The following is a 24,550-nucleotide window of genomic DNA, read 5'->3' as shown; positions in this document are numbered from 1 at the left end:
AGAACAGCAAGAGGGATTGCTGCTTTCACTGCGCAGCGATCCCTCTTGCTGTTCTGGCTTCTGAGATTCAGAATATTTTTTTTCTTGTTTTCCTCCTCCAAAAACTAGGTGCGTCTTGTGGTCTGGTGCGTCTTATAGAGCGAAAAATACAGTAGCTAGCTTGGGGAGGGGGGGGGAGATGGTGGCAAGGGCTTCAACTCAGCAGTTGCCTCTAAATGGGTTTTATTGCATTGCAGCAAAGCACCTCAAATGCAATTTGGCAAGCAGAGAAAAACCATATAAACAAAATTGCTCCGGTACTAACAGATTTTCCAATTCTGCTTTGCGTTTTGGAGAGAGCAAAGAAGCCAGCCTGTTTCTGTTTTCTCCGGGGGGGGGGGGAGGTAATTGCATCTTTCCCAATCCCAAGGGGCCCTTTTCTTGGGTTAAAGCAGCTGCAAATTCAGGAAGAGTTGCCCGGTCAAAGAGAAACACAGAGGCTGTCAACACTTTCCCTAAAAGCTGTAGATCAATGAATCAAAACATCACACCGGCTGCGAGGATCCAGGTTGAGTTACAGCCGCCACACTCATTCTCCTGATTTTAGCAGTTTGCGTCCGTCTAGCACACAGCTAGCTCGCTTCTTTCCCCTGCAGGGCCAAGCCTCAAAATATGCAATGCTGAAACAAGATGTTATAGCAAAGGAGGAGCATAGCTATATAGGTGAAATGTCAAGCCACAACAGGAACGTGTTACTTGCGCTTGCCGTTTTGCCTGGGGGCCCAGACTATCTCATCACCTAGGTAGAAGAAGAGTTTCAAAGGACCCCAGGAACCCAACCTACCTAACCCAACCTGTTGGTCCACTGAGCAGCGCAGTATATATAATCTGCAACCCCATAAAGTAACTTAAACCTGTAATTTCAAATGCAATCTGGGAATAGCTGTCTTCTTAGTAAGCACCAGCAAAACAACCCAATTTCTGCAAACTTAATTACTTGCGTCAAGTTTGCCATAACAGCAGCAACAAATCGAGGCTCATTTGCTTATTCTACCCTGAATTCTTGCAAAACTGCCCGTTTTTGTGAACATTTTCTACTGTTTGCCTGGGGGGGGGGGAATGCTCCCAGCGCTACGGCTGCCTTATTTTGAAGAGCAAAAAAGAGGACACGTTTGCCGACTTCTGCTTTTAACTACGAATCGCTACGACGACTCTACCCATGAAAAAGAGGACGTGTCCTGGAAAAAGAGGACATATGGCAACCCAACGTAGGCACTAGACTGAATGGATGCAAGTTTCCCCATGCAAAGAGAAGGTGTGGGGCTCCCCTTCAGATGTGGGACCACAGCAGAGGGTAGAAGCTTAAAGCTCCCTCCACAAAGACACCGCCCAAGATCCCGATCCATGCTGGACATTTTGAAAGGAAACTACTGCACTCAAGGGCAAACAGGGTAGTTAATGTAATGAGTGGTTTTACTCTAATTCTTTGGGAAGTAAATCACGCTTCATAGTTAGAGCAAGTCATTAGGCTGGGGGCTAACCTGAGGCTCTTGTGTGCTCCAGCCCTCTCCACTGCTATGGAACAGTAACGTTGTTCAGTTTTGCTCTCTGAGTCCCACCCAGTGAGACAGACACTTTGGAATGAGTTTAAATCAGGAAGTGCGCTTCCTCTGAGGCATCCACCAATCAGCCTCCCACTCACAAATGAACAAACAAATGGACACAAGCACACTTTCCAAGAGAAAGCATGGTAGGGCGGAAACCCAAGGCAGTGACAGGGAAGAGACAAACTGGGGTACAGGTTCTGAACAGTGGGACCTGGGAATCCTGGCAATCGGCTCTTTGCTAGACTCTACAACCCCACCCAAAGTGTTGGCAAGACACCACTTTTCCCCATATCCACGCAAACCAAAACACCAACGACACACACAACCCTGTTTTCCACCAAAACATGGGGAATATTAAAACATATTTTTACAGAACCTAGAAGACCTCAGTCCCTCCCAAATATTGCTGGGCTGCAACTTCCATCACGTCCAGCCCAACGAATGGTCAGGAACAATGGAAGCTTTACAGAATCCACCTCCTAGTCTGTTTCCACCATGCCAGAAAATCCAGCCCTCTCCTCCACTAGATCTGGAATCGCAGCCCTGTTTGCCCCAGTCTTCACACCCTCCATCCCTCTCATTCCTTCTCCCATACAACTGAGTTGTGGAAGAACCGCCAAGGAAATTCCACTGTATCTTCTGAGGCTGCCCTAAATCCTCTCTCCACACAACCACCCATTCCCTGATCCAATTTCCTGCGTGTTCTTTGCTCCAGGACCCAATCCTACCTGCGTACAGCGCTGGATTGCCTCAGCACAGATGCAATCTGCTCCTTGCAGCCTCCTCTAAAAAATGTGCTGGCTGACTCTTCCGCTCAAACTCCCTCCCACTTCAAAACTGGTTGTACTGGTTTGTAATCAGCCTGGCAAAATAGCGAAGACTTCCCAATTCTTGCCATGGGAGCCTACAGGGAACTAAATAATAAGAGCCAGATGTTTACCTCTTGGAACATCCCTCCAAAAGAGGTTCAATGGGCACCTTCTGTACCAGCTTTTAAAAGCATGCTGAAAACATTTCTGCTCTACATTCCATACGTACCCGGGCAATTAATGGTCTACTGGTGTTTGCTTTGAATTCTTCTGTTCTTAATTGGTTTTAAATATGATGTTACTGTATGGCGTGTTTTAAACTCCTGTGGCATATGTCTATGATATGGGGATATATAATTATTTGTATAAATATAGGACACTGCACCCCAAAAGGCCAGCTCTGAGGGATGACTATTTGGGGCACAGTTTTACAGTGGTTCTCCTCCAGTGTGGTGTAGTGGTTAAGAGCAGTGGGCTCGTAATCTGGTGAACCAGGTTCGCTTCCCCGCTCCTCCACATGCAGCTGCTGGGTAACCTTGGGCTAGTCACACTTCTCTGAAGTCTCTCAGCCTCACTCACCTCACAGAGTGTTTGTTGTGGGGGAGGAAGGGAAAGGAGATTGTTAGCCGCTTTGAGACTCCTTCGGGTAGTGATAAAGCGGGATATCAAATCCAAACTCTTCTTCTTCTAGCTTCAAAACTCTCGTGCTCTTTCCCCTTTCCATCCCCAAATAAACAGTTCCATTTCTCTCCCCCAAAATAGGTGGGTATAATTTAAGACTGGGATGGGGACTGGGTGGATTTGATTTTAATCAAATCGATTTAAATCACTAGTCAGTAAGACTTAATTTAAATCATTTTTTTACAGAATGATTCATTCTTGCTGGTATAATCTTAATATTTCCAACCAAGATGAAGGTTTCATTTTTGGAATAATAAATTTTCAGAGTAGTTTTTACAGTTACATCAAAAATTACTGATTTGGTTATACTATTAGAAAAACTGTCCTGATGCAGCATCAGTCCTTAAGTCGCCATCTAGCCAGTGTGGTGTAGTGGTTAAGAGCGGGGGACTTGTAATCTGGGGAACCGGGTTCGCATCTCCGCTCCTCCACATGCAGCTGCTGGGTGACCTTGGGCTAGTCACACTTCTCTGAAGTCTCTCAGCCTCACTCACCTCACAGAGTGTTTGTTGTTGGGGAGGAAGGGAAAAGGAGATTGTTAGCTGCTTTGAGACTCCTTAGGGTAGTGATAAAGCAGGATATCAAATCCAAACTCTTCTTCTTCTTCTCCAACCTGAGAATAACACTGGGAACTTGGGTTTTGGCCTCATGATCCTTGTGCTAAAGTGTTCTACAGGGCACTATCTTATGACCACGAGAGTCATCTAGTCCAATCCCTGCAACGCAGGAATCTCAGCATGTGGTCTCCCATCCAATTTGAAACCATACCAGACCCTGCTTAGCTTTTCAAATGTACTAACAGTTTGGTGGTTTGTTTGTTGTTTTTTAAAAGAGAAGAAGGCATTTTAAGTTCAGCTTTCCTGATTATCTTTCAACTCACTGTATGCAGCATTGCTTGTGTATCCCTCCTGTACCTATTTGTAAAGGGACCCCTGACCATTAGGTCCAGTCATGACCGACTCTGGGGTTGCGGCGCTCATCTCACTTTATTGGCCAAGGGAGCTTCCGGGTCATGTGGCCAGCATGACTAAGCCACTTCTGGCGAACCAGAACAGCGCACAGAAACACCGTTTACCTTTCCGCCAGTGCGGTACCTATTTATCTACTTGCACTTTGACGTGCTTTTGAACTGCTAGGTTGGCAGGAGCAGGGACCGAGCAATGAGAGCTCACCCCGTCGTGGGGATTCGAACCGCCGACCTTCTGATCAGCAAGTCCTAGGTTCTGTGGTTTAACCCACAATGCCACCCGCGTCCCTATGTATCTATTTGTACACTGCTTTAAAAGAAGAGAAATTAAAATAAACAAACAATAAAATAGAATAAGCTTTGGCCTTCCCTATACCAAGCTGGGGACTCTCCCCGTTAAAACTACAGCAAGCCCCAAGTTACACACATTTTACATGTGCACATTCAGCTTTATACGCGTGGCAAAGTAAATAAATAAAATTAAATAAAAAGGGGCTGGAGTTCTGGGGAAAATGACATTGGCAATCCCTGCCCTGCACCCCCCCCCCACCATTGGATTCAATGGGTTTTGACTATATGCAATTGTGGCTTTAGGTGCAATCCACAGGACATAACCCCCATGTAATTTGCAGGCTTACTGTACACAACAGTTGTCCCTAATCAAATCTGTTTTTCTTTTTTTCTTTTTAAAAAAATACTTTTTATTAAGTTTTCAAAATCAAAATCAAATAAGAACGTAAGTCAGATTTCCAAAAACAAAGTCCAATTAAACATAAACTCTTGCATCCAGCATCTTAGTGTTTTCTTATTTACACTGCGCTTTGTCACGCTCAGACTTCCTTCCTTCCCTGCTTCGGCTTTTACAAATTAACACCTACTCCTACAGATTCTTATTTACCCTCCACCCACATCACAAGATTTAAGTTAATCCTGCTACAGTTTTTAAACTTCTACAATTATTCCGTATATACACAACAAATTTATTCCACTCCTCTTCAAACTTTGTTACCTTTTGATGTCTAATTTTATTAGTCATTTTCGCCAACTCCGCATATTCAAACATCTTCACATGCCACTCCACTAACGTTGGGGTCTCCTGGGATTTCCATTTCTGGGCCACGAGAATCCTAGCGGCAGTCGTAGCATACATAAATAACTTACAATCCTCTATTTTTACTTCATCTCCTATTATCCCTAGCAGGAAAGCCTCTGGTTTCTTTGGGAATGTATATTTAAACAGTTTTTTCATTTCGTTATAAATCAGGTCCCAAAAGTTTTTCATTTTTTCCGCAAGTCCACCACATGTGGAAGAGTTCACCATCTTGCACATCACAGAATCATAGAATTGTAGAGCTGGAAGGGACCCTGAGGACCATCTAGTCCAACCCCCCTGCAATTCAGGAATATGCATACGGGGATTGAACCTGCAACCTTGGCGTTATCAGCACCATACTCTAACCAACTGAGCTGTCCAGACAGTCTCTAATCAAACCACTTTTTAAAAAAATGCGTAAAGATTCCAGATGACAATTACATATAAGAAACTGGGGTGTGCAACTCAACGAACTCAAATCATACACAGCCACCTTGGGGAGGAGGGAGGAGAATGGCCTTTGCAAGCTGCATCTAAGCCAACACTATGCTTGGGAGCTAGACAAACATGGTGCCCCCATGCCAATAATACTCAATGTAAGTACAGTGGTACCTCGAGTTAAGAACTTAATTCATTCTGGAGATCCGTACTTAACCTGAAATTATTCTTAACCTGAGGTGCCACTTTAGCTAATGGGGCCTCCCACTGCCGCCGCGCCATTTCTGTTCTGAAGCAAAGTTCTTAACCCGAGGTACTATTTCTGGGTTAGCGGAGTCTGTAACCTGAAGCGTCTGTAACCTGAAGCATCTGTAACTCGAGGTACCACTGTAGAAACAATTTAGGACCCAGAGTTTACATGCACAAACATCACTGGGCCCCAGGAGGAGCACAGCTTCACATCCAGCCCCTAACGGATTGCGGGAGAAGGAGAGAGGGAGAGGAGAAAGGAAGATGAGGAACCCCCTGGAGGATATCAAACCAGGGATGGGGACCCTGTTCAGAGAGCCACATGCCACTGGTGGGCAGGGCCAGAGACAAAAAAATGTGGGGTAATGGACTGGACTCTTACCTCTGTTGAAGCAGGATACAGTCCTCCAGCCACACACAGTCATTCAGCATCACCGACTCTAAAGGTAAAGGTAAAGGGACCCCTGACCATTAGGTCCAGTCGCAGACGACTCTGGGGTTGCGGCGCTCATCTCGCTTTATTGGCCAAGGGAGCCGGCATACAGCTTCCGGGTCATGTGGCCAACATGACTAAGCCACTTCTGGCGAACCAGAGCAGCGCACGGAAACGCCGTTTACCTTCCCACCGGAGCGGTACCTATTTATCTACTTGCACTTTGACGTGCTTTCGAACTGCTAGGTTGGCAGGAGGAGGGACCGAGCAACAGGAGCTCACTCCGTCGCGGGGATTCGAACCGCCGACCTTCCGATCGGCAAGTCCTGGGCTCTGTGGTTTAACCCACAGCGCCACCCGCATCCCTCACCGACTCTACATACACACAAATCCTTCTGCCCCCCACCCAAGCAAGGAAGAGGCATTATCTCAGGTCAAGAACAGGTCCCAGACAGGCAGAAGCACTCGAATAAGATGCACAGCAGGGCCAGTGAGAAATGTGACGTAGAGAGAGGGAGGCACAGGGAGTCCTGCTGGCCAGAGAGGTCTGAGGTTCCTCGCCTCTCCTTTAGGCAGAGATGCAGGAAGCAGCAGGCCTCCTCTAATGCCATCACAGAAAAAAGAAGCGCTGCCTGCTTTCTAACCACCAACACTTCTCAGGTAGATTCGCTTCATTCCTGAATGACATCCATCCATCCAAGAGAGTCTTATCTTTTTACAACGAACAACTAAACTGGAATGCTAGCTTCTCAAGAACACCAACACAAAGGACTTTATCCATTAATTATATGGATATAGTTTAGCCTAGGTCCTCTGCCCCCACTGAGCCTTCCAGGAAGCAAATATCTCTCTTTTTAATCTATTACCTGAAGCAGAATTAGAAAATAGCCTGAAAAGTAACATTATTTTAATAACTCTCTGGGTTGCATGATTTCTGAGGCCCATTTCAGATTGCTATCTAGGTGGCGCCTAGGATATGTATTCCTTTTGACCTACTTGATCCAGTAGACTCCACACACCCACACCCACACCCACACACACCCCTACATGCCTGATATTCTGGGTTCTATTGAGTGACAGCTGTCCACCAAAACTGGCATGTCTAGTGCTGTTCTTTAGGCATCAAGCCATTGCTCAGTCTCTCTCTATCTCATATGCATGAGGTGCACATTTGCTGGTTTCCTTACTTAAGACTTTCTACTTATAGGTTTAAGAGAAAGGTGTGAAGTGATAAAGATGTACAAGTGTATGGCAGCCAGCCACAAAAATGTGCTTTCTGTGGTATCAGGAAGTGCCTTTTAAAGTTAGGTATTGAAGGAGGAGAGGACAGGTTAGGATACCCTAAAACCTGTGTAAGTCACACACACACACACACACCCCGCAGGCCTCAAAACTGTCCAAAATTCCATGGAAATGTCTCACTCAGTTAAACAAGACTTTGCTTAACACAAGCAAGCACCAAACGAGCACCAAACATAGCAGGCAGGCAGACCAGTTTACCATAATTAAGAACAAAAAGTCAACCAGTGGAAAAGTAATGTTGGGAGGCTGATTTTAATCATGAAAATGACCTGTGGGAAAATGATTAAGCATCAGCCTTCTGGTTTAAATTTGCATGCTCTTGCGGCAGATTTTCATTTTTCTCTTATTAAAAGAAAAGTTTGGCCCTTTAATTTCTTCCAAGTGGCGGGACAAGGAAACATTTGCAAACTTTAAAAAGGGGGGTGTCTTTTCCCCCTGCCTCCCCTATAGCCCAACAGCATTGCCACAAATAACTAGCAGAGGAGGAATATAAAATCAGGTAAGCTAGTAAACATATTTGTCAGCTAGTAATTTTTATGGAGCTATATGTGAGGCTACATGATCTGACATGGAATAAAAGGGTGTGATCCTTTGAAGATCCTTTGGCCTCCCAAAATTCCTTTTCCACCCACGAAAGAAAGCATGTTTGCTAAAATTAAAATGATTACAACATTGGAGAAGGGGTGCGTGTACGAGAGGAGCCAAGTGAGGAAGGGAAACAGAAGACATCCACTCCCCACACAAAAAAGTTTTAACTGGCCTTCATGTTATTTTTGACAGAGGAAAGGATTAACTAACATAAGTTTCTCAGAGGTCTCACTTCCAGGCACTGCCCATCCCCAGACCTACTTAAGAGTGTTTGTTATTATTATTATTATTATTATATTTTGTTCTCTGCCCTATACTTGTAGGTCTTAGGGCGGTTACAGCATAAAATCACAATATGAAAAACACAGATGGCTGCTTCATGTGACCTCAGAGGATCCAGGGCCACTGACCTCCTTACCTTCTAGAAAGTTGAACATGACAGACGCCGTTTCTCATCTGGTGGAACGACTTGGGAGTGTGTGTGTGTGTGTGTGTGTGTGTGTGTACAAAGTGGCATAAGAAAAATCCTATTTGCCATTTAGGTTTTGGAAGCAAGCAATTATCTCTGCCCCCACCATCTCATTACAGTAGCAAGCCAAGCAAAAGCAGTAGAGGCATAAATCGATGCCTGCTGGAGGGGACGGCCACTCGCCTGCTTGCCATTTCCTCCCCAAAGTCCCCCCCCTCCCCACCCCACCACCTCCAATCTCCGTGTGCCAACAGATCATTGATCAAACCCCAGCCTTGGTATCTGCACAGGCTTGTCTATAAATAGTACCCTATGTAGTGGATGCCCTCAGGAAGCGGCGTCCAGCTGTACACAGACGGGCGTCCATAAACTTTGGCATCCCACAAGACCCCCCCCCCCCGAGACCACCTTCCTTCAGCTATTACATACCTGTTCCACCAGCAGGTCTCATTGGGCTCCTCCGGAGGGGTCAGGTTGCCAACTCTGGGGAAATTAAAAACAACAACAAACCGCACCTCAGGTTAGATTGGGACCCTGGGCCTTTGGTTCTTTCAGAAGAAGGCACCCCCAGCCCACACAGCTACTCCCACTAGGCTCCGCTGCTCCCTCAGGGAACCCATAACTCACCACCACTAACCCATAACCCCCCCCCGTCCCAGTGCCTTCCTCCCCCCCCCCCCAGTTACTACGGACCCGGGTTGGTCTGGCCTCCCCAGCACCCCCAGAAAGAAGCCCTGTCTTGCCAGCAGCACCCACTAGGCCCGGGGTGGGGGAAGGGAGGGCTCACCTTGCGACCTCTCTGGGGTGACCCCCCCGCCAAGAGCAACCGGGCCCAATTCCGGGGCTGAGCCATGCGCCGAAGCTCAGGGCTGGAGAGCAGGACCCCCCTGGCGACGGGCAGCCTTTCGGGGGTTCCCAGCGGCACCCCAGCTCCTCCTCCTCTTCCTCTCCATCCTCTCCGTTCTCTCCTCCTTCCCGAGCCGTTCCTTCCTCGCTCCTCCGGGTCCTTGCCCTTGGCGGCCCCCTGCTCCTCTACCCACTAGTCCGCCTGTCCTCTCCCGCCTGCCCGCCGGCCTCCAGCATCTCCCCTCCTCGTCGCCGCCCAGCTGGCCATGCCGGCTCCGGCCGTGCAAGGATTTTCCCGAAATGCCCCGCGCCGCTTTATTGATGCTGATGCTGCTGGAGCTGGTCGGGGCTTCCGGAGCCCCCGCCTTGAAATCTTTGGTTCCGGAGGCGCCGCCGCTGACCCTCCTTTTTTTTTTTTTGAGCCGGAGGGCGGGGGGGGGGAGGAAGGTTTCCCCAACCCCAGATTTCCAGTCGCCTTCCCCCCACCCCACCCCTCCACAATAGCCTCAAGTCTCCCTGTTTCACTACCCACGAGAGCACCAGTTTTCTGAACCTCGTTTCATTTCACTTTTCTTTTTTTCCCCTTTTTTTTAAATAATTTTTTATTAATTTACATCAAAAAGCAAACAAAGCAAACAAGAAAACAGAAAAAAAACATATTAGTTTCACATCAAATTTTTCACAGCTTATTCCTTTTCTGGACTTCCTTCAGCTTTTCCGTAAATCATCCATAGTTATTGTTTATATTACGCATTTCTTAGTTTTATATTGACATTATTTATATCTTACTTTCTATTCCCTTTAGACAATATTTCTTAATTTTTCACAGTGCTTCTTTAAATCCCATTAGCGTTATCTGTCCCTCACTTATATATTCCAGATATTCCACAAATTTCCCCCAGTCCTCGATGAACTTTTGGTCTCTTAAGTATCTAATCTTTCCTGTCAATTTATCCAACTCCGCATAGTCTAACAGCTTTATTCTCCATTCCTCCACAGTCGGTATTTCCTGTTGTTTCCATTTCTGGGCCAGTAGCACTCTTGCTGCTGTTACTGCATATTGCACAAATTTGCAATCCTTTCTTTTTATCTCATTTCCTAATATTCCTAACAGAAAGACTTCTGGCTTCTTTGTAAATGTGTATTTTAAAATCTTCTTCAATTCGTTGTATATCTTTTCCCAGAAGTCTTTCACTTTCTTACATTCCCACCACATTGCAAAATGAGTAGAAAATGTTAATGTGTGGTGTGTGTGGGTTCGTTTGTTTTTTAATAATAATCTTAATTTGTTTGTATTTTGTGAACCACTCTGGAATGAGTCAGATCATGCCTAAGGCCTGAATTTAACTCCCCGGAGAATCCCAACCCAACCTGGTTTCCCAGTCCTCCCAGGCACTTGTCCTCTCTTCATTCTTTGTCCTGCTACCCCTTTTCTCTTTCTGTCCCTTCCCTCTTTCTTCCTGACACTCTAGTTCTCTCACAGCCTTCCTCCCCCTCTTATACAAACAGAGAGAGAGAGAGAGAGAGAGAGAGAGAGAGAGAGAGAGCTGCTGAAATTTGTGGAGAAGAGACAGGTCACTTTTAGTAGATGTCTGAGGTGATTGCTTGCAAAGGATTCCCTTCCCTTCTTGCACCACCCCCCTCCCACCCCCACCTTGGCTTTTGGGGTCCCTCCACCCCCACCATCCACATGAAATTATGCCGAAGAAGGCCACAGGCAGACCTTTGGGTGCAGGTCGCCCACCCCTGCTCAAAGAAAACAGGAGACCTCATACACATTGACACGTGCATCTCTAGCTCAAGGTTTGTCAACCTTGTGCCCTCCAAATGTTGGACTACAACTCCCATCGTCCCTAGCCATTGACTGATGGGATATAGAGTGCAACAACATCTGGAGCCCACTGCATTGGCTAGCCCTGGTCTTGATTAATTACCATCTCCACCTTTCCAAGAAACCAGCAGGTGTGGCTCACAGTTCCATTGATCTAAGCTACCTCTCTTCTTTAGGAGGAGATGGAGCATCCTAGTATTTTCTCATTCTTCGCATCCCTTTAATATATATTTTTTCCGGTGGTTACAATGGCCAACCTGGACTGGAGATACCCAGGTCGAAATTCCCACTCATCAATGAATGGCCAATGTTGGGCCATCAATGAATTGGGCAATGTTGGGCCACCCTAACCTACCTCACAGGATCGTTGTGAAGAGATAAAAGGTGGAGGCAAGAACCATGTATGCAGTTCCTTTGAGGATGGAGGTGATTAATTTGCAAATAAATGGTAATGGTGAGTGGGATATAGCCACTGATGATAAATTAACATGTGCCATTAAGGAAAGACAGGGAATATGCAGGAGAAATTATTTTGAGGCGATATGGAAGGTGTTTGTAGAATTTGTCCTGTTAAAACAGAAAGGGGCCAAACCGTCGCAGGAGGTGTTGAAATTTTGGGAGGTTGGATAGTTACAATGGAATGGTCTCGGGGGTGGGGTGCACATTTTTATTCATATCTATTTATGATTAGTACTTTGTCAAAATAATAGTAGTAGTAGTAGATGATGGTAATGGCAACCTGGGCAGAAAAATACAGAAATTCCAGCTGCTTATAGCTCTCAGTGATCAACAAAATGACAGCACAGATTATGCTCAGGTTATCTTCAACCAACCAATGGGTTTTTTAGGTGAGTGAAAAACTTTGTAACCCCCTTCTTTGGGAACAACAACCAGCTCAGAGCATCTCAGAGGTCCCAAGAGCCAAAGCAGAGTGCTCAGGAGCCCATGCCATTCTGTAGTTGTTCAGAACAACCAAGGCTTGAGAAAGGATTTCACCAGCTTGCAGCAATCCTTCACTGAATAAGGAGTATAACCACACCTCTGGCAACCAAACATGGGACTTCATCCACACTTCCTAGTTCCAGCTAGGCACAAACTGGACTACATCAGTGCCTGCAGAAAGTGCAACAGGGCAGTACCAGGAAGCCTGGGATCTCTCAGAGAGGTGTGCCATTTAATTAACACCAGAGGGCGGCAGGAGGCGGGGACAAATTTGCATCCATTCCCAACCACTCATTTCGCCTACCACACTTAGCAACCTCACCCAAGCCAAAGCACCAAATAACACCACAAACAATTCCAGGTGGACAAATCTCTTTACTTGAAATCTCCTCTTGATGCAACTCCAGATGCATAAATGAAGCACAGAATCCCAGAAGCCAGGAATGCCCAGGAATCCCGCCACCCTGCCTGCGATGTCACATAGCCGGTGAAGTCCATTTGTATTTTGCAGAGGAGCTATTCTGCAACGCCGAGATGTTCCAGTGTTCTTTTCCGGGGGGGGGGGCATGACCACTTTCCCATCCTCTTCCTTGGCTTCTATAGCATCCTCCTCCTGCGTTCTGGCAAAGAGCTGCTGCCCCGTTGGAGAGGGGGCTCTTAGCTTGACCACTGCTGAACACACAACTCCATTGAACACCCTGTGAGCCGTAGCAGCTATCCGATCTACAGCCTTGCATCCCTATGAAGCTTTGCCTAGGCACCAGTGGCCCAAATCTTGAACTGGGATGGGGGGCACTAAAATGCTGGAGACAGAAGAAGACCCACAACCATCCCATGATGGTGGCCACACTTGTAGTTGCCCATTGCCTCTGAGCGCTCGGGGTCACTGAGTGTGTTCTCTTGATCCTTGCGGCTTCTCAGAGCCTGGTTCAGTTAGTGCCCATCTTTCCCCTCGTCAGCATGGTGTCTCTTAAGTGGGAGTGGGCAAGCCATGCCCAGCCACCCGGCGTCTCCTGCGCCCATAGCCCATGGGATCGGCTGTGTCCTTGTTGTTCTTGCGGGATTCGTCCTTCTGGTTGTTGCCCCCGTAACGGTACAGCAGATTGGCCAGGTTCTGCACTTGGCAGGTGCCAAGCTGGCATCCGCGCATGGAAGGCAAGGCCAGCAGGTGTCGGGGGACACGATGCCCAGGAGAGGAGCTGTGGGTGGGGAAAAGAAGTGTGAGGAACACTAGGGTCTTATAGAGGACCTGTATAGGGCCTGGAGCTGGAGGAATGATCTCTTGAATGGGAGCAAAAGGCACAGCCAGGCAGTGATGGGGGATGATGTGAATTATAGTCCAGCTATATCTGGAGAACCACAGGCTCCCTATCCATGCTATACTAGAGCTGAGGCTTCGAATCATAGTTAGAAGGGCACCCCAAGGGTCATCTAGTCCAACCCTCTGGAAAGCAGGAATCCTGCTCACAGCAGTCCCTGGGTGGACTCGAACCACCAACCTTTTGGTTAACAGCCTGGTGCCCTGACCCATCGCACCACCCGAGGGACTCAGGCTAAGATTGTCATAGGGCTAGGAATTGGCTTTCGCCCAGCCAAGAGATGGCTTCATCTTGGTCTGGTCCAGTTTGGGGTCGTGATTAAAAAAAAGAATAGTGAAAGGCTAACTTTCACACTGGGGGGGGGGGACCTCAGTCTTCACTACCATCCAAATAAGTACACCCTATATAGGGACACAGGAAGCTGTCTTATACTGAGTCAGACTATTTGTCTATTTAGATCGGTATCATGCAATTGCAAATCAAGACTGGGTCACGCCCCAAACATGTGTAGGAGGAAAAATCAGTTTTGCCAGTGAATCCCCCCCCCCCCTTTCTAACATGGTAATGAAGTGTCATGGTACTCTTAACTGCATCCACTGTTTTAATAGGAAGATTCCTTATGAGTTGTTTCATTACTGCATCAGAAAAAGCTTCACCAGCAAAATTTCTGCCTATTGGGAAGCAAAACACCTCCCAGGTTAATTAAAAGGGAGAGGGGAGAGACAGTTTGGCAACTTCTGTCTGTAGGACGCATTTTACATATTTTCTGCCTGACACAAATCGGTGTTGTATGGTTAGATGATACGTTTAGCTTGCCAGGCTGTTTCACAAGCTCTAGCCCCAAGAAAAAAAAAAGAAATTTAAATTGTAAGATAGAGCGATTTTGTTCTTGCGAAATGCAGATCAAGCAAAATCAAGATTATTATATTCTAGATCAGACGTAGCCAGTGTGGTACCCTTCAGACTACAACTCCCATCATCCCTGGCTAAGGTTGATGGGATTTGGAATCCAGCAAGATCTGGAAGGCAGCACATTGGCTGGCCCTGTTCTAGATCTATTGTTGCACAGGTTTGACTGGTTGAAAGACCATGCCCTGACTCCCATGTTCTCTGGGAAGGTCTGAGGTCTACTGCACTGGAAGACACAGCTCTAGAATCATAGAACTGTCGAGTTGGAAGGGACCTGGTCCAAGTGCCTGTAATGCATGAATCTCAGCTAAAGCATCCATGACAGATGATCATCAAGGGCCATAGCTCAGTAGCAGAATGTCCCAGGTCCAAACTCCAACATCTCCAGGTAGGGAAGAGAATGCCTCCTGTCAAAAACCCAAAAGACCTGCCGCCATTACTAAGCAAGATGGGTTGATGGTATGACTCAGTATAAAGCAGTTCCCTGCATTCCTGGACGGGTGTGAGATGGAAAGCTGAAGGTAGTGTTCTCTGGAATTAGAGGGTGATCTAGTGGCTATATCTAACGGGGCTAGTCTGCTCTGAGTGCAGGGATGTTGTCCTTCCAAGGTGCCACTTACCTCTTCAACAGGTTCAGCTGGCTTCTCGCTCCCTCCAACTGCTCCCACTTGGTGGACCTTTCTCCTGCTTCCAGCCCAGGCTCCTGCAAGGCTCTACCATCTGCTCCTTCACGTATCTTCAGGAGCTGATTCAGGAAGGAGGCAAAAGGAGGGGGCTGCCGCCTGCAGAAAATAAGGTAGCAGGGAAGTAGGGTGGTTATAACACATTGATGATGGCCATAAGATGGGAGGATCCCTCACTTTCTCATCAGAACATCAGAATCAGGCCAATGGACCATCTGGTCCAGCCTCCTGTTCACACAGTGGCCACCCAGATGTGGCCGGGAATCCCGCAAGCAATACCTAAGTGCATGGGCAAGCCCCACGACTGCAGTTCTCAGCAACTGATATTCAGAAGAACACTGCCTCTGACAGCAGATATAGCACACAGACATCATGGGGAGCAGCCATTAATAGCCATCAAATTGCCTAATCCTCTTTTAAAGCCATTAATGTGCCGAGACCACATAACACCAGTCCTGAAAGACCTACATTGGCTCTCAGTACATTTCCGGGCACAATTCAAAGTGTTGGCGCTGACTTTTAAAGCCCTAAATGGCCTCAGCCCAGTATACCTGAAGGAGCATCTCCACCCCCACCCGGACACTGAGGTCCAGCACCAAGGGCCTTCTGGTGGTTCCGTCACTGCAAGAAGCAGAGTTACAGGGAACCAGACAGAGGGCCTTCTTGGTAGTGATGCCCGCCCTGTGGAACGCCCTCTCATCAGATGTCAAGGAAATAAACAACTATCTGACTTTTAGAAGACATCTGAAGGCAGCCCTGTTTAGGGAAGCTTTTAATATTTGATGAATTATTGTATTTTAATATTTTGTTGGAAGCCGCCCAGAGTGGCTGGGGAAACCCAGTCGGGTAGGCAGGGTAAAAATAATAAATTATTATTATTATTATTCAAGTTGGTGGCCCCATTGCTACCTCTTGTGGGGGTGAATTTTGTGGTTTATGCATTGTGTTGCCCTCCTCCTTACTCGAAACCAACCACCCTGAATCGCCGCCTGCCCATTTCCCAGCTGCTCACCTGTCTGGTGCTCCAAATGCCCTCGAGGGCTGACATGAAGATGTCATCAGCAAACAAAGCATCACAACAAAACTTCTTGAATCCATGATCCTGACCTGGGAAGAAAAGGGCAAAGATGAATCTGTGCTATAGTTCATTCTGGCTCCGTTCTGGATCCTGCATTCAAGGGGCACCTGAAGTATTAACAAAAATATATCTGAGCAGACTGCCTTTCCTTCCTCACCAACAACCGCAACCCTCCACATATCTTGGATGAGGGTGTGATTTCAAGGCAGCCTGAGACTCGGCAAAAGCAGCATCTCTCCCTTATGGTGAGGTCTACAACAATGCATTTTGGTGCTCACAGAACTCGTCCGTGGGATATTTTAAATTCGGATATGAATGCATGTAAATAAGTATTTTAAAATGAGGTGGGACCCCGGCAGATAATTACTGCAATGTTTTGTTTGATCAATCAGTTAGATTGATCAATTAAAAAAAAATTAGCAACAAAAAATGTGCCCCCAATTAATTTTTAATTCAAGTTTATAAATTAAGCCCCAGAAAGGAAATTAATTAATCTGTTGGAAAACAGTGAGCCATTTTGAACCTTCTCCGCTCACCCTGGAAGTAGCCAAGTGATGCTCACATCCAGCTCATATGCTTCCCTCCCCAAACCCAGAGGAATATATTGCCTCAGCTATTGATAGATCATCACAGCCCACCTGATCAGCTCCATCCCATCCACACCTCTGGGTCAATAACATCTGCTTTACCTCCCAAAAGCCAAGAGAGGCTCAGCAAAGCCCTTCTTAACGCAAGCCTATCAGCTACCCGAGAAGCCACAAAGCCTCTCTAAATCCCAGAGCACGCAGAAGTCCTGAGGAGATGGAGACACTTACCTGATATCTCCAGCAGTTCAGTCGAGTTGAGTCTGTTCTGGTCACTTTGACTCTGAGGCTCTGTCCAGCAGTAGCTGTTTAGTGTCCAGTCGCTGGGGTGGGTGTGTGGCTTTTATGCTACTGTTCAGGGGGTGGGACTTTTGGAGGAGCTTCCGAGACCTTCACAAGCAGACAGGATGGGGGTGGGTCTTCCCGGCTTGTTTGAAGGATAGGCAAAGGGCTGTAGCCGATTCCTTCCCACCCTCAGCCCCCAGCCCATGCCTTCCTTTTCATGCTTTCTGTCATGCACACATATTCACACTGGCTCATCCTGTCTGACTCTGCAGGGATTCTTCCCCCACCTCCGTTGCCTCCCCGCCCTCTGTTGACCTCCCAGACAGACAGACATGTCCTCAGACACACATGCACACACAGGTCTACACGTAAACGCCAGCTTCCCTGGTATTTTCCCTCCTCCCATCTTGAGATCTAAGCGCCCTTGTATTCTCGATTTCTCCCACCACCCGTTGCTATCCTTCCCCATTCCAGCTTAACATCAGCGGCCAACTGATGAGGAAGGAAGTACAAACACCTTGCCCAGTTTGTGTTTTGCGTCACCAGAAAAGCAAGGGGGCAGGTTTTTTAAAAAAACTGCATCAGGTGAGTGGGCTCAGCTGTTAGGTTGTACTGAAATCTGCACTTTTCCGAATGTTGCAATGCAGTTCCACTGCCAAGACATGTGCAGAAATAATAATAATTTATTATTTATGCCCTGCCCATCTGGCTGGGCTTCTCCAGCCACTCTGGGCGGCTTCCAACCAAATATTAAAATACAATAATACATCAAACATTAAAAGCTTCCCTAAACAGGGCTGCCTTCAGATGTCTTCTAAAAGTATGGTAGTTGTTGTTCTCTTTGACATCTGGTGGGAGGGCGTTCCACAGGGCGGGCGCCACTACCGAGAAGGCCCTCTGCCTGGTTCCCTGTAATTTGGCTTCTCGCAGTGAGGGAAGCGCCAGAAGGCCCTTGGTGCTGGACCTCAGTGTCTGGGTAGAACGATGAGGGTGGAGACACTCCTTCAGAAAGGTGCATATGCTAGGTAACACTGGCAGGGGGAAAAGGTAAAGGTAAAGGACCCCTGGATGGTTAAGTCCAGTCAAAGGCGACTATGAGGTTGCAGCGCTCATCTCACTTTCAGGCCGAGGGAACAAATTGGCACTAATAAAGCAAAGTTCCAGAGTGGCAACAGAAAGCAAAATAAAAATGCTTTTGCAGTTCATCAGAACTATCCAGCAATATCAAGCTATAGGAAAACTGGTGCTATTAACACTAACCCTTCTAGCTGGTTAATTGATTTGGCAACTTCCATGCACATGACGTCTGATGCTAATCCCCCCACAAAGAGTTAAATGATAACTCATCAGAGGCAGCTATAGTTGCAAATGGAAACAAAATATCTGTGAAAGGAAGAGGAACAGGTTTGCTCAAGTGTGTTGCAGGTAGAAATACTGTTTGTAATGAAGTGAGAGCAGTAGCTGCTCAAATTAACAAATAAGAAAGCTTTGAGATTTTACATGCTACATTAAATTAAATTCATTGAGAAGGGGATTGTAAGAAAAACACTGGGGCCTAATTTGAATAATAGAGTGCCTGGTTTCTGGTGGGCAATCTCCTCCTTTATTTCCACACTGTGGCTGCAGACCAAATCACCTTGTCAGGAGAGCTATGAGATTCAGGTGAGGGTCATATGCCTTGTCAATGCCAGCAGGTTTGACCAGCTTACCCAGGCAGATCTCGGGCCAGTTCTGGATGAGGCCTGTGAGGAAGGTTGCCCAGCTGCAGACAGTGAAATTAGGCAGCCACAAATCAAGCCTTTTAATTCAGATTCCTGGGATTCTCAAAAAGAGGATCTAGCAGTTGTTGAAAACCAGGATGTGCAGGTTTACCCTTTCCCCTTCAACCTATTCTTAGCCGTGGGGACGTGCAGATGTGCTGGAAGCCTTGGCCAGCTGCTCGTGCCTGAAGGCTGACTCACACCTTTGTGAGTAGAGGGGGAACGTTTACTAGGAGATGTGCCTGAAAACACAGGTCACAGCCGGTAGCAGAGGAGGAAGAGGAGCTATTGCTATATAGCAATGGGAATAGGGCCAGGCAAATGGGATAAAGTTAACCAGGATACAGGATGCATGCAGGAAACAATGAAAGCCAGAGCCAAGACTTTTGTTCAAAAAATGAGGTGTCAGAGTTCAAACCTACCTGGCAGTTCTGCTCTTTGATGAGAAGCCTTTCTCTTTTATCCCAAATGCAAGGATGCTGGTTGTGGTTGCTCTGTGGTTGTGGTTAGGGAAAGGCCCTCTTCATGTCATCAGGAACAACTTTTCTTCATGATGGATCGCTGTGGTTAAATGCAGGTCTTGGAGCTCAGCCCCATCAGGGCTGAATACACACCATACATTTATAGCACATTTAAATCACATGAATTTGCCGGAAGAACCATGGGAACTGTAGTTTAAGGGTGCTGGGAGGGATCCTTACAACTCCCAGGATTCTCTGGGGGAAGCAATGCGCTTTAAATGCATGGTGTGTTCTCTGGGAAGGTACTGAAGTGTTTGAGGGATCCAGGGGGAATCGATCTTTAAGGATTCTCCAAACAGAGCCCTGTTCATTCCCAAGTAACACAAAATCCGACTTCATTCCTGTCAGACTCCTCTGTTGACTTACCTTCTCTAAGAGAATGTAGGGGGCCTTAGCTTCTCGTTCTGCCTGTCCTGATCTAATGAGTTAGAGAAGGACACCTCAAGAGCATTGCTAAATATAAAACAATGAAGCATTTATCCAAACCCTCCAAGTGTCCCTATTTTCCAGGGGTAGTCCTGGATTTACAGAAGCCGTCCCAATTTCTGATTTGATCCTGGAATGTTCCGCTTTTCCTTAGGACGTCCCTATTTTCATCAGAGAAATGTTGGAGGGTATGGAGTTATCCGACCCCTGAGCCATCTGAAAGCAGCCCTATATTGGGAAGTTTTTAAATGTTTTATTATGTTTGTGAATATGTTGGAAGCCGCCCAGAGTGGCTGGGGCAACTCAATCAGGTGGGCTGGATAACTGTTGTCGTTATTGTTGTTAAATAGGACACCCCTATTTTCATCGGAGAACTGTTGGAGGGTATGAAAATCTCGCTGAAGCAGGACTAGTGTGGCTTGTACAACTCTAAGCCCTGTCTCACTAAGCTTTGAGAGTGCAGCGAGCATTTGAATATGGGTGATTTAGGGGCCATTGTGTGCTAAATACCTCAACAAAAATTCCTGAACTATTTAAGCAGATATAAGATAAGAGGACAAGCCCTTTTATGAAGCAGTAATTAGTTGTAGAACAGGAATTACAGAATAACAAAGAGGAATAAATGGACAGTTCTCATAAAAAAGAGAGATGTAAGAAGTGGACTGGTGGTTTCCAGCATTCATAAATGATCTGGAACGTGGTTAGAGCCATGAGGTGGTCAGGTTTGCTCATAGCACCGCATTATACAGAGTGGTAAAAAGAAAAAGGGATTGCAAAGAGCTGCAAAAGATTTCTCCAGCTGAATTGGCATGGCACGTGATTTATTATGAGTAAGAGGTGTTGCATGTAAGGTTGCGAATACTAACTTCACATGTAAACTGATAAGGTCGGATCCTGTGGCAACGGACCAGAAAATGAATCTTAGGATCATCGTGGGAAGGCAGTGAAAACATCAACCCATGAAGCACCCATTAAAAACGTATATTTCATGTTAGCGATCGTTAAGAAAGGGATCAAAGGGGAAACCCTCAATATTGCAATGCCTTTACACAAACCTGAGCAGCAACCACACTTTGAATATTGTATAAAATTACGGTTGCTGTATCTCAGAAAGGACATAATAGAGCTTGCCATGTTGCGGGAAAAGGTGAATGAAGAAGCTGGAACAACAGTTCCCTGATGAAGAAAGTTGACAGCATTTGGGCTTTCTTAGTTAAGAAAAATTCTGAGTAAGGGGGACATGATAGAGGTTTACAGATGTATGTGTGGTGTGGAGAAAGTGGATAGATATTTTTCTTCTCTTTTACACGGCACATAGTTAAACTATTGAATTCATTACCACACACAGTGGCTCTTTGAACACCTCACTGTTCATTACAACCAGCCTCTATCCCTTTGAGGGTGATATAAATATTAGGTCCTAAGTAAATACAGTGGTACCTCGGGTTACATACGCTTCAGGTTACATATGCTTCAGGTTACATATGCTTCAGGTTACAGACTCCACTAACCCATAAATAGTGCTTAAGAACTTTGCTTCAGGATGAGAACAGAAATCGTGGTCTGGCGGTGCGGCGGCAGCAGGAGGCCCCATTAGCTAAAGTGGTGCTTCAGGTTAAGAACATTTTCAGGTTAAGAACGGACCTCTGGAACGAATTAAGTACTTAACCCAAGGTACCACTGTACATCTTTCACACACACACACGGCATGTGGCAATTGGCACTTGGCACTGTCACCCAATGGGAGTTTCTTTCCTAATGCAAACTGCTGTTTAGATGTGTTAAATTTCACCAAGTGTGTTGACTGAGAAGCAGAGGCTTAAACTTCCTCTCTGGGCAACCTGTAATCCAGATTACAATCTCCTCAACCCCTCATCTCCTAGTTAATGGTTATTTTAAGAACCACAGGGTGACTGCTAACCGCCTTCTTAATCCCAGGTGTAGCTAGACTGTCATATAGCTGTGAAAGGAAATTGAGCAAATTCCATTAATGCTGTCAATTACAGCTATATATAGTACCTCCACTGGTTGCTGGGGAAGCACTGTAGGAAAGGCTGTTGTGCTCTTGGCTGAATTATGGGCTTCCAAAAGGCATCGGGGTTGGCCACTGTGAGGAAGAGGATGCTAGCCTGGATGGGCCATTGCTCCAACCCAGAGTTCCCCAAATTTAGGTCTCTAGCCGTTGTTGGACTACAACTCCCATCATCCTTAGCTAGCGGGACCAGTGGTCAGGGATGATGCTGAGTTGTAGTTCAACAGTAGCTGGAGACCCAAGTTTGGGCATCCCTGCTCCAACCTAGCAAGGGTCTTCTGAAGTTCTTAACTTTTGGATGTATAATTAAGACTTTTAAAGTGTACAGTACATTTTCAAATGTGGAATGATACGAAACACCTATCATGTTGAAGCCAGGATTAAACAGCAGCGCCCCATCTGGTACCCAGAGTGTCCAAAAGGCACCTCGACTCTCACCGCGCACACCTGAGAGACTACCAGGGAAACGACATTCCCGTGGTAGGCGTTGGCCGGTTCCGGATCGCCTTCAAGGATTTTTCGGGCCTGCTCCGGTTGGTGGTGGTCGAAGGTCAGCGGCCAAGCCTCCTAGGGCTAGACTGGTTTGATGCCCTCGGCCTGGAAGTCACCGGCATCAACTGCATCTCTAACGCAGAGACTGAGGGTCTGGTTAAATTTGTGGTACAGTCAGGTGCACCACAAATTTAAAACTGTACGATATGGCTTTAAACAAAAGAGTCCTGGGCACTGTAGCTTGTTAAGAACACCAGGAGACACTTATTCCCCTCACAGAATAATAATAATAATAATAATAATAATAATAATAATAATAATAATAATAATTTTATTTATTTATACCCCGCCCACCTGGCTGGGTTTCCCCAGCCACTCTGGATGGCTTCCAACAAAATATTAAAATACAATAGTCCATTAAACATTAAAAGCTTCCCTAAACATGGCTGCCTTCAGATGTCTTCTAAAAGAACTACAATTCCCAGAGTGATTTAACCATCCATCCCTCTTCCCAGGGAACTCTGGGAACTGTAGCGCTGTGGGGGGAACTGGGGGTCTCCTAACAACTCTTGGTACCTGTAACAAACTATACTTTCCCAGGATTCTTTGGGGGAAGTCATGGCTGTTTAAAGTGGTACAGTACTGCTTTCAAGGTTCCTTTTGTGGGAGCAGGAGAGAAGCATAAGGCAGTTTGTTTTTCATTCTGTCCTTGGCTGTTTATGATTTTCCTTAGCATCTGGAAGGAGCCGGAAAAAATATATATGACGTTTGTGCCGATGGAACAATGGGAGGGGGCAGGAGGAGGAAACAGCTGGTGCTCAAAGTGGGGAAGGGGGCAGGTGTGGGTGAAAGACCAAACAGGGAATGTTTGGGACTGGGAGAAATCTGAGACAAGGGCACTGCTGTATACCTCTTCGCTCCAGCAAAGGATACGGAACGGATCAAGGAGAGGCTTCGTTTTTTGTCAAGTGGATGATCACAGAAAGGAGATCAGGGTGGGGAGAAAGGAAGATGGAGAGTTGATCATTATCTGAGAAGATGGAGGATAAGAGGCCAAAGGGCTCCTAGGAACCTTGTTTAGCAGCAAGCCAATGACCAGAGGTTACAAGTTACCCTTTTTGTGCCTCATCCACAAGTCCAGCTTACTCATTGCTTCTCGAAATTCCTGTGATCAGGAAGCCAAAATATCAGACAGTAGGACCAAGCATGTAAACAACCAACTCAACATTCGTCATCACAAAGAGAGTAAAACCCAGAGGAAAGATATGAACGATGGGCGTGTGGAGGTGACTCACCTGCTCTGCCCTGGTACCCAACTGCCAATTATTAAATGTTTGCGTAAACACTTTTTCATTTAAGCCCATTAATCTATTTTTCTTTTGTAATTCTTGGTGGAAAGGCTTTTTAGCACAAAGATGGAGTTACGAACAAATAATTCGGTTGATTGGCATCTGTCTGTTTCGGGAGACAGTGGAAGAGCGCGTCTCTGCAGTTGAGGTCAAACCACTGGAGAGTTACAGCACCTGCTGTGTACAGGAGAGACGTGTTTTGTTGCAGCTGAGGCAGACAAAGGCGTCCAGTTGTGCTGCTAAAGATGCACTGTGGCGTTTCCATTAGTATTTCATGCCTCCGGTGCCACAGATGAGATTGGTGTAAATCACATGCCTGTCTGGGATGTATGTACTTATTGTACTGTACTGTACTTTTGCTTTTACTTGTTCCTGATCTTCTCTCGGAGCTGGAGAGAGAAGACGCCATGAATCCTTTGTTTGTACATAGTGTGCAAATAAATAAACACACACACACACACACGTAGAGCTAAAGATTACGATGTCTCACGCTTCTTGCTGTGTTATGCTAGAAGATTAGTGTGCATACAGTGGTACCTCAGGTTACATACGCTTCAGGTTACATACGCTTCAGGTTACAGACTCCACTAACCCAGAAATAGTGCTTCAGGTTAAGAACTTTGCTTAAGGATGAGAACAGAAATCGTGCTCTGGCGGTGCGGCAGGAGCAGGAAGCCCCATTAGCTAAAGTGGTGCTTCAGGTTAAGAACAGTTTCAGGTTAAGTACGGACCTCCGGAACGAATTAAGTACTTAACCTGAGGTACCACTGTATATCATTTGATATATGTCTCTGAAGCGCACTGGAGGGAAATGCCTTTTCCAGAGCTGCGCACACCGGAGGACGCTCGGAGTTCGGGGGCTGCAGGGGCACCCCAGG

The 24,550-nt window shown here is 46.5% G+C and overlaps 3 protein-coding genes across 10 annotated transcripts in view; all 3 read right to left on the bottom strand.

The window, feature by feature from the left end:
- CPT1C (carnitine palmitoyltransferase 1C) overlaps positions 1 to 9,728 on the bottom strand; it is a 69,971-nt gene extending 60,243 nt beyond the window's left edge. For 5 of the 8 annotated variants that reach the window (XM_083582799.1, XM_083582791.1, XM_083582797.1 and 2 more), the window contains exon 1: positions 2,315 to 2,469. The gene's annotated coding sequence lies outside the window, so the exon portion shown is untranslated. Of the gene's footprint in view, positions 1 to 1,520; positions 1,618 to 2,314; positions 2,470 to 2,526; positions 2,544 to 9,044; positions 9,099 to 9,402 lie in introns of those variants that run through there. The other 3 variants (XM_083582794.1, XM_083582796.1, XM_083582795.1) reach the window with 3 other exon arrangements.
- LOC310747988 (paired box protein Pax-6-like) overlaps positions 6,281 to 24,550 on the bottom strand; it is a gene marked incomplete at its 3' end in the record, with an annotated part of 131,241 nt that continues 112,971 nt past the window's right edge. The window contains exon 10 of the transcript XR_014541051.1: positions 6,281 to 6,339. The remainder of the gene's footprint in view (positions 6,340 to 24,550) is intronic.
- Positions 12,590 to 17,635, bottom strand: LOC310748115 (pro-adrenomedullin-like). The gene is made up of 4 exons (XM_083583702.1): positions 17,039 to 17,635; positions 16,158 to 16,252; positions 15,083 to 15,244; positions 12,590 to 13,433 (listed from the first exon to the last, which is right to left on the bottom strand). The coding sequence occupies exons 2-4, from the start codon at positions 16,241 to 16,243 to the stop codon at positions 13,205 to 13,207; spliced, it is 477 nt and encodes a 158-aa protein (XP_083439828.1). The 5' UTR covers positions 16,244 to 16,252; positions 17,039 to 17,635; the 3' UTR covers positions 12,590 to 13,204.

This window comes from Podarcis filfolensis (assembly GCF_964270895.1).
Source record: "Podarcis filfolensis genome assembly, chromosome: 13".
Lineage (NCBI taxonomy): Eukaryota > Metazoa > Chordata > Lepidosauria > Squamata > Lacertidae > Podarcis > Podarcis filfolensis.
The sequence above is the reverse complement of the archived record's forward strand: the minus strand, read 5'-3'. Positions and strand labels throughout refer to the sequence as shown.

Coding starts and splice junctions, on each gene's coding strand:
- LOC310748115 (XM_083583702.1), bottom strand. CDS start 16,243: ATGGATTCAAGAAGTTTTGTTGTGATGCTTTGTTTGCTGATGACATCT. Junction 15,245..16,157: donor GCATTTGGAGCACCAGACAG/GTGAGCAGCTGG, acceptor TATTTTCTGCAG/GCGGCAGCCCCCTCCTTTTG. Junction 13,434..15,082: donor CAGCTGAACCTGTTGAAGAG/GTAAGTGGCACC, acceptor CCCCACCCACAG/CTCCTCTCCTGGGCATCGTG.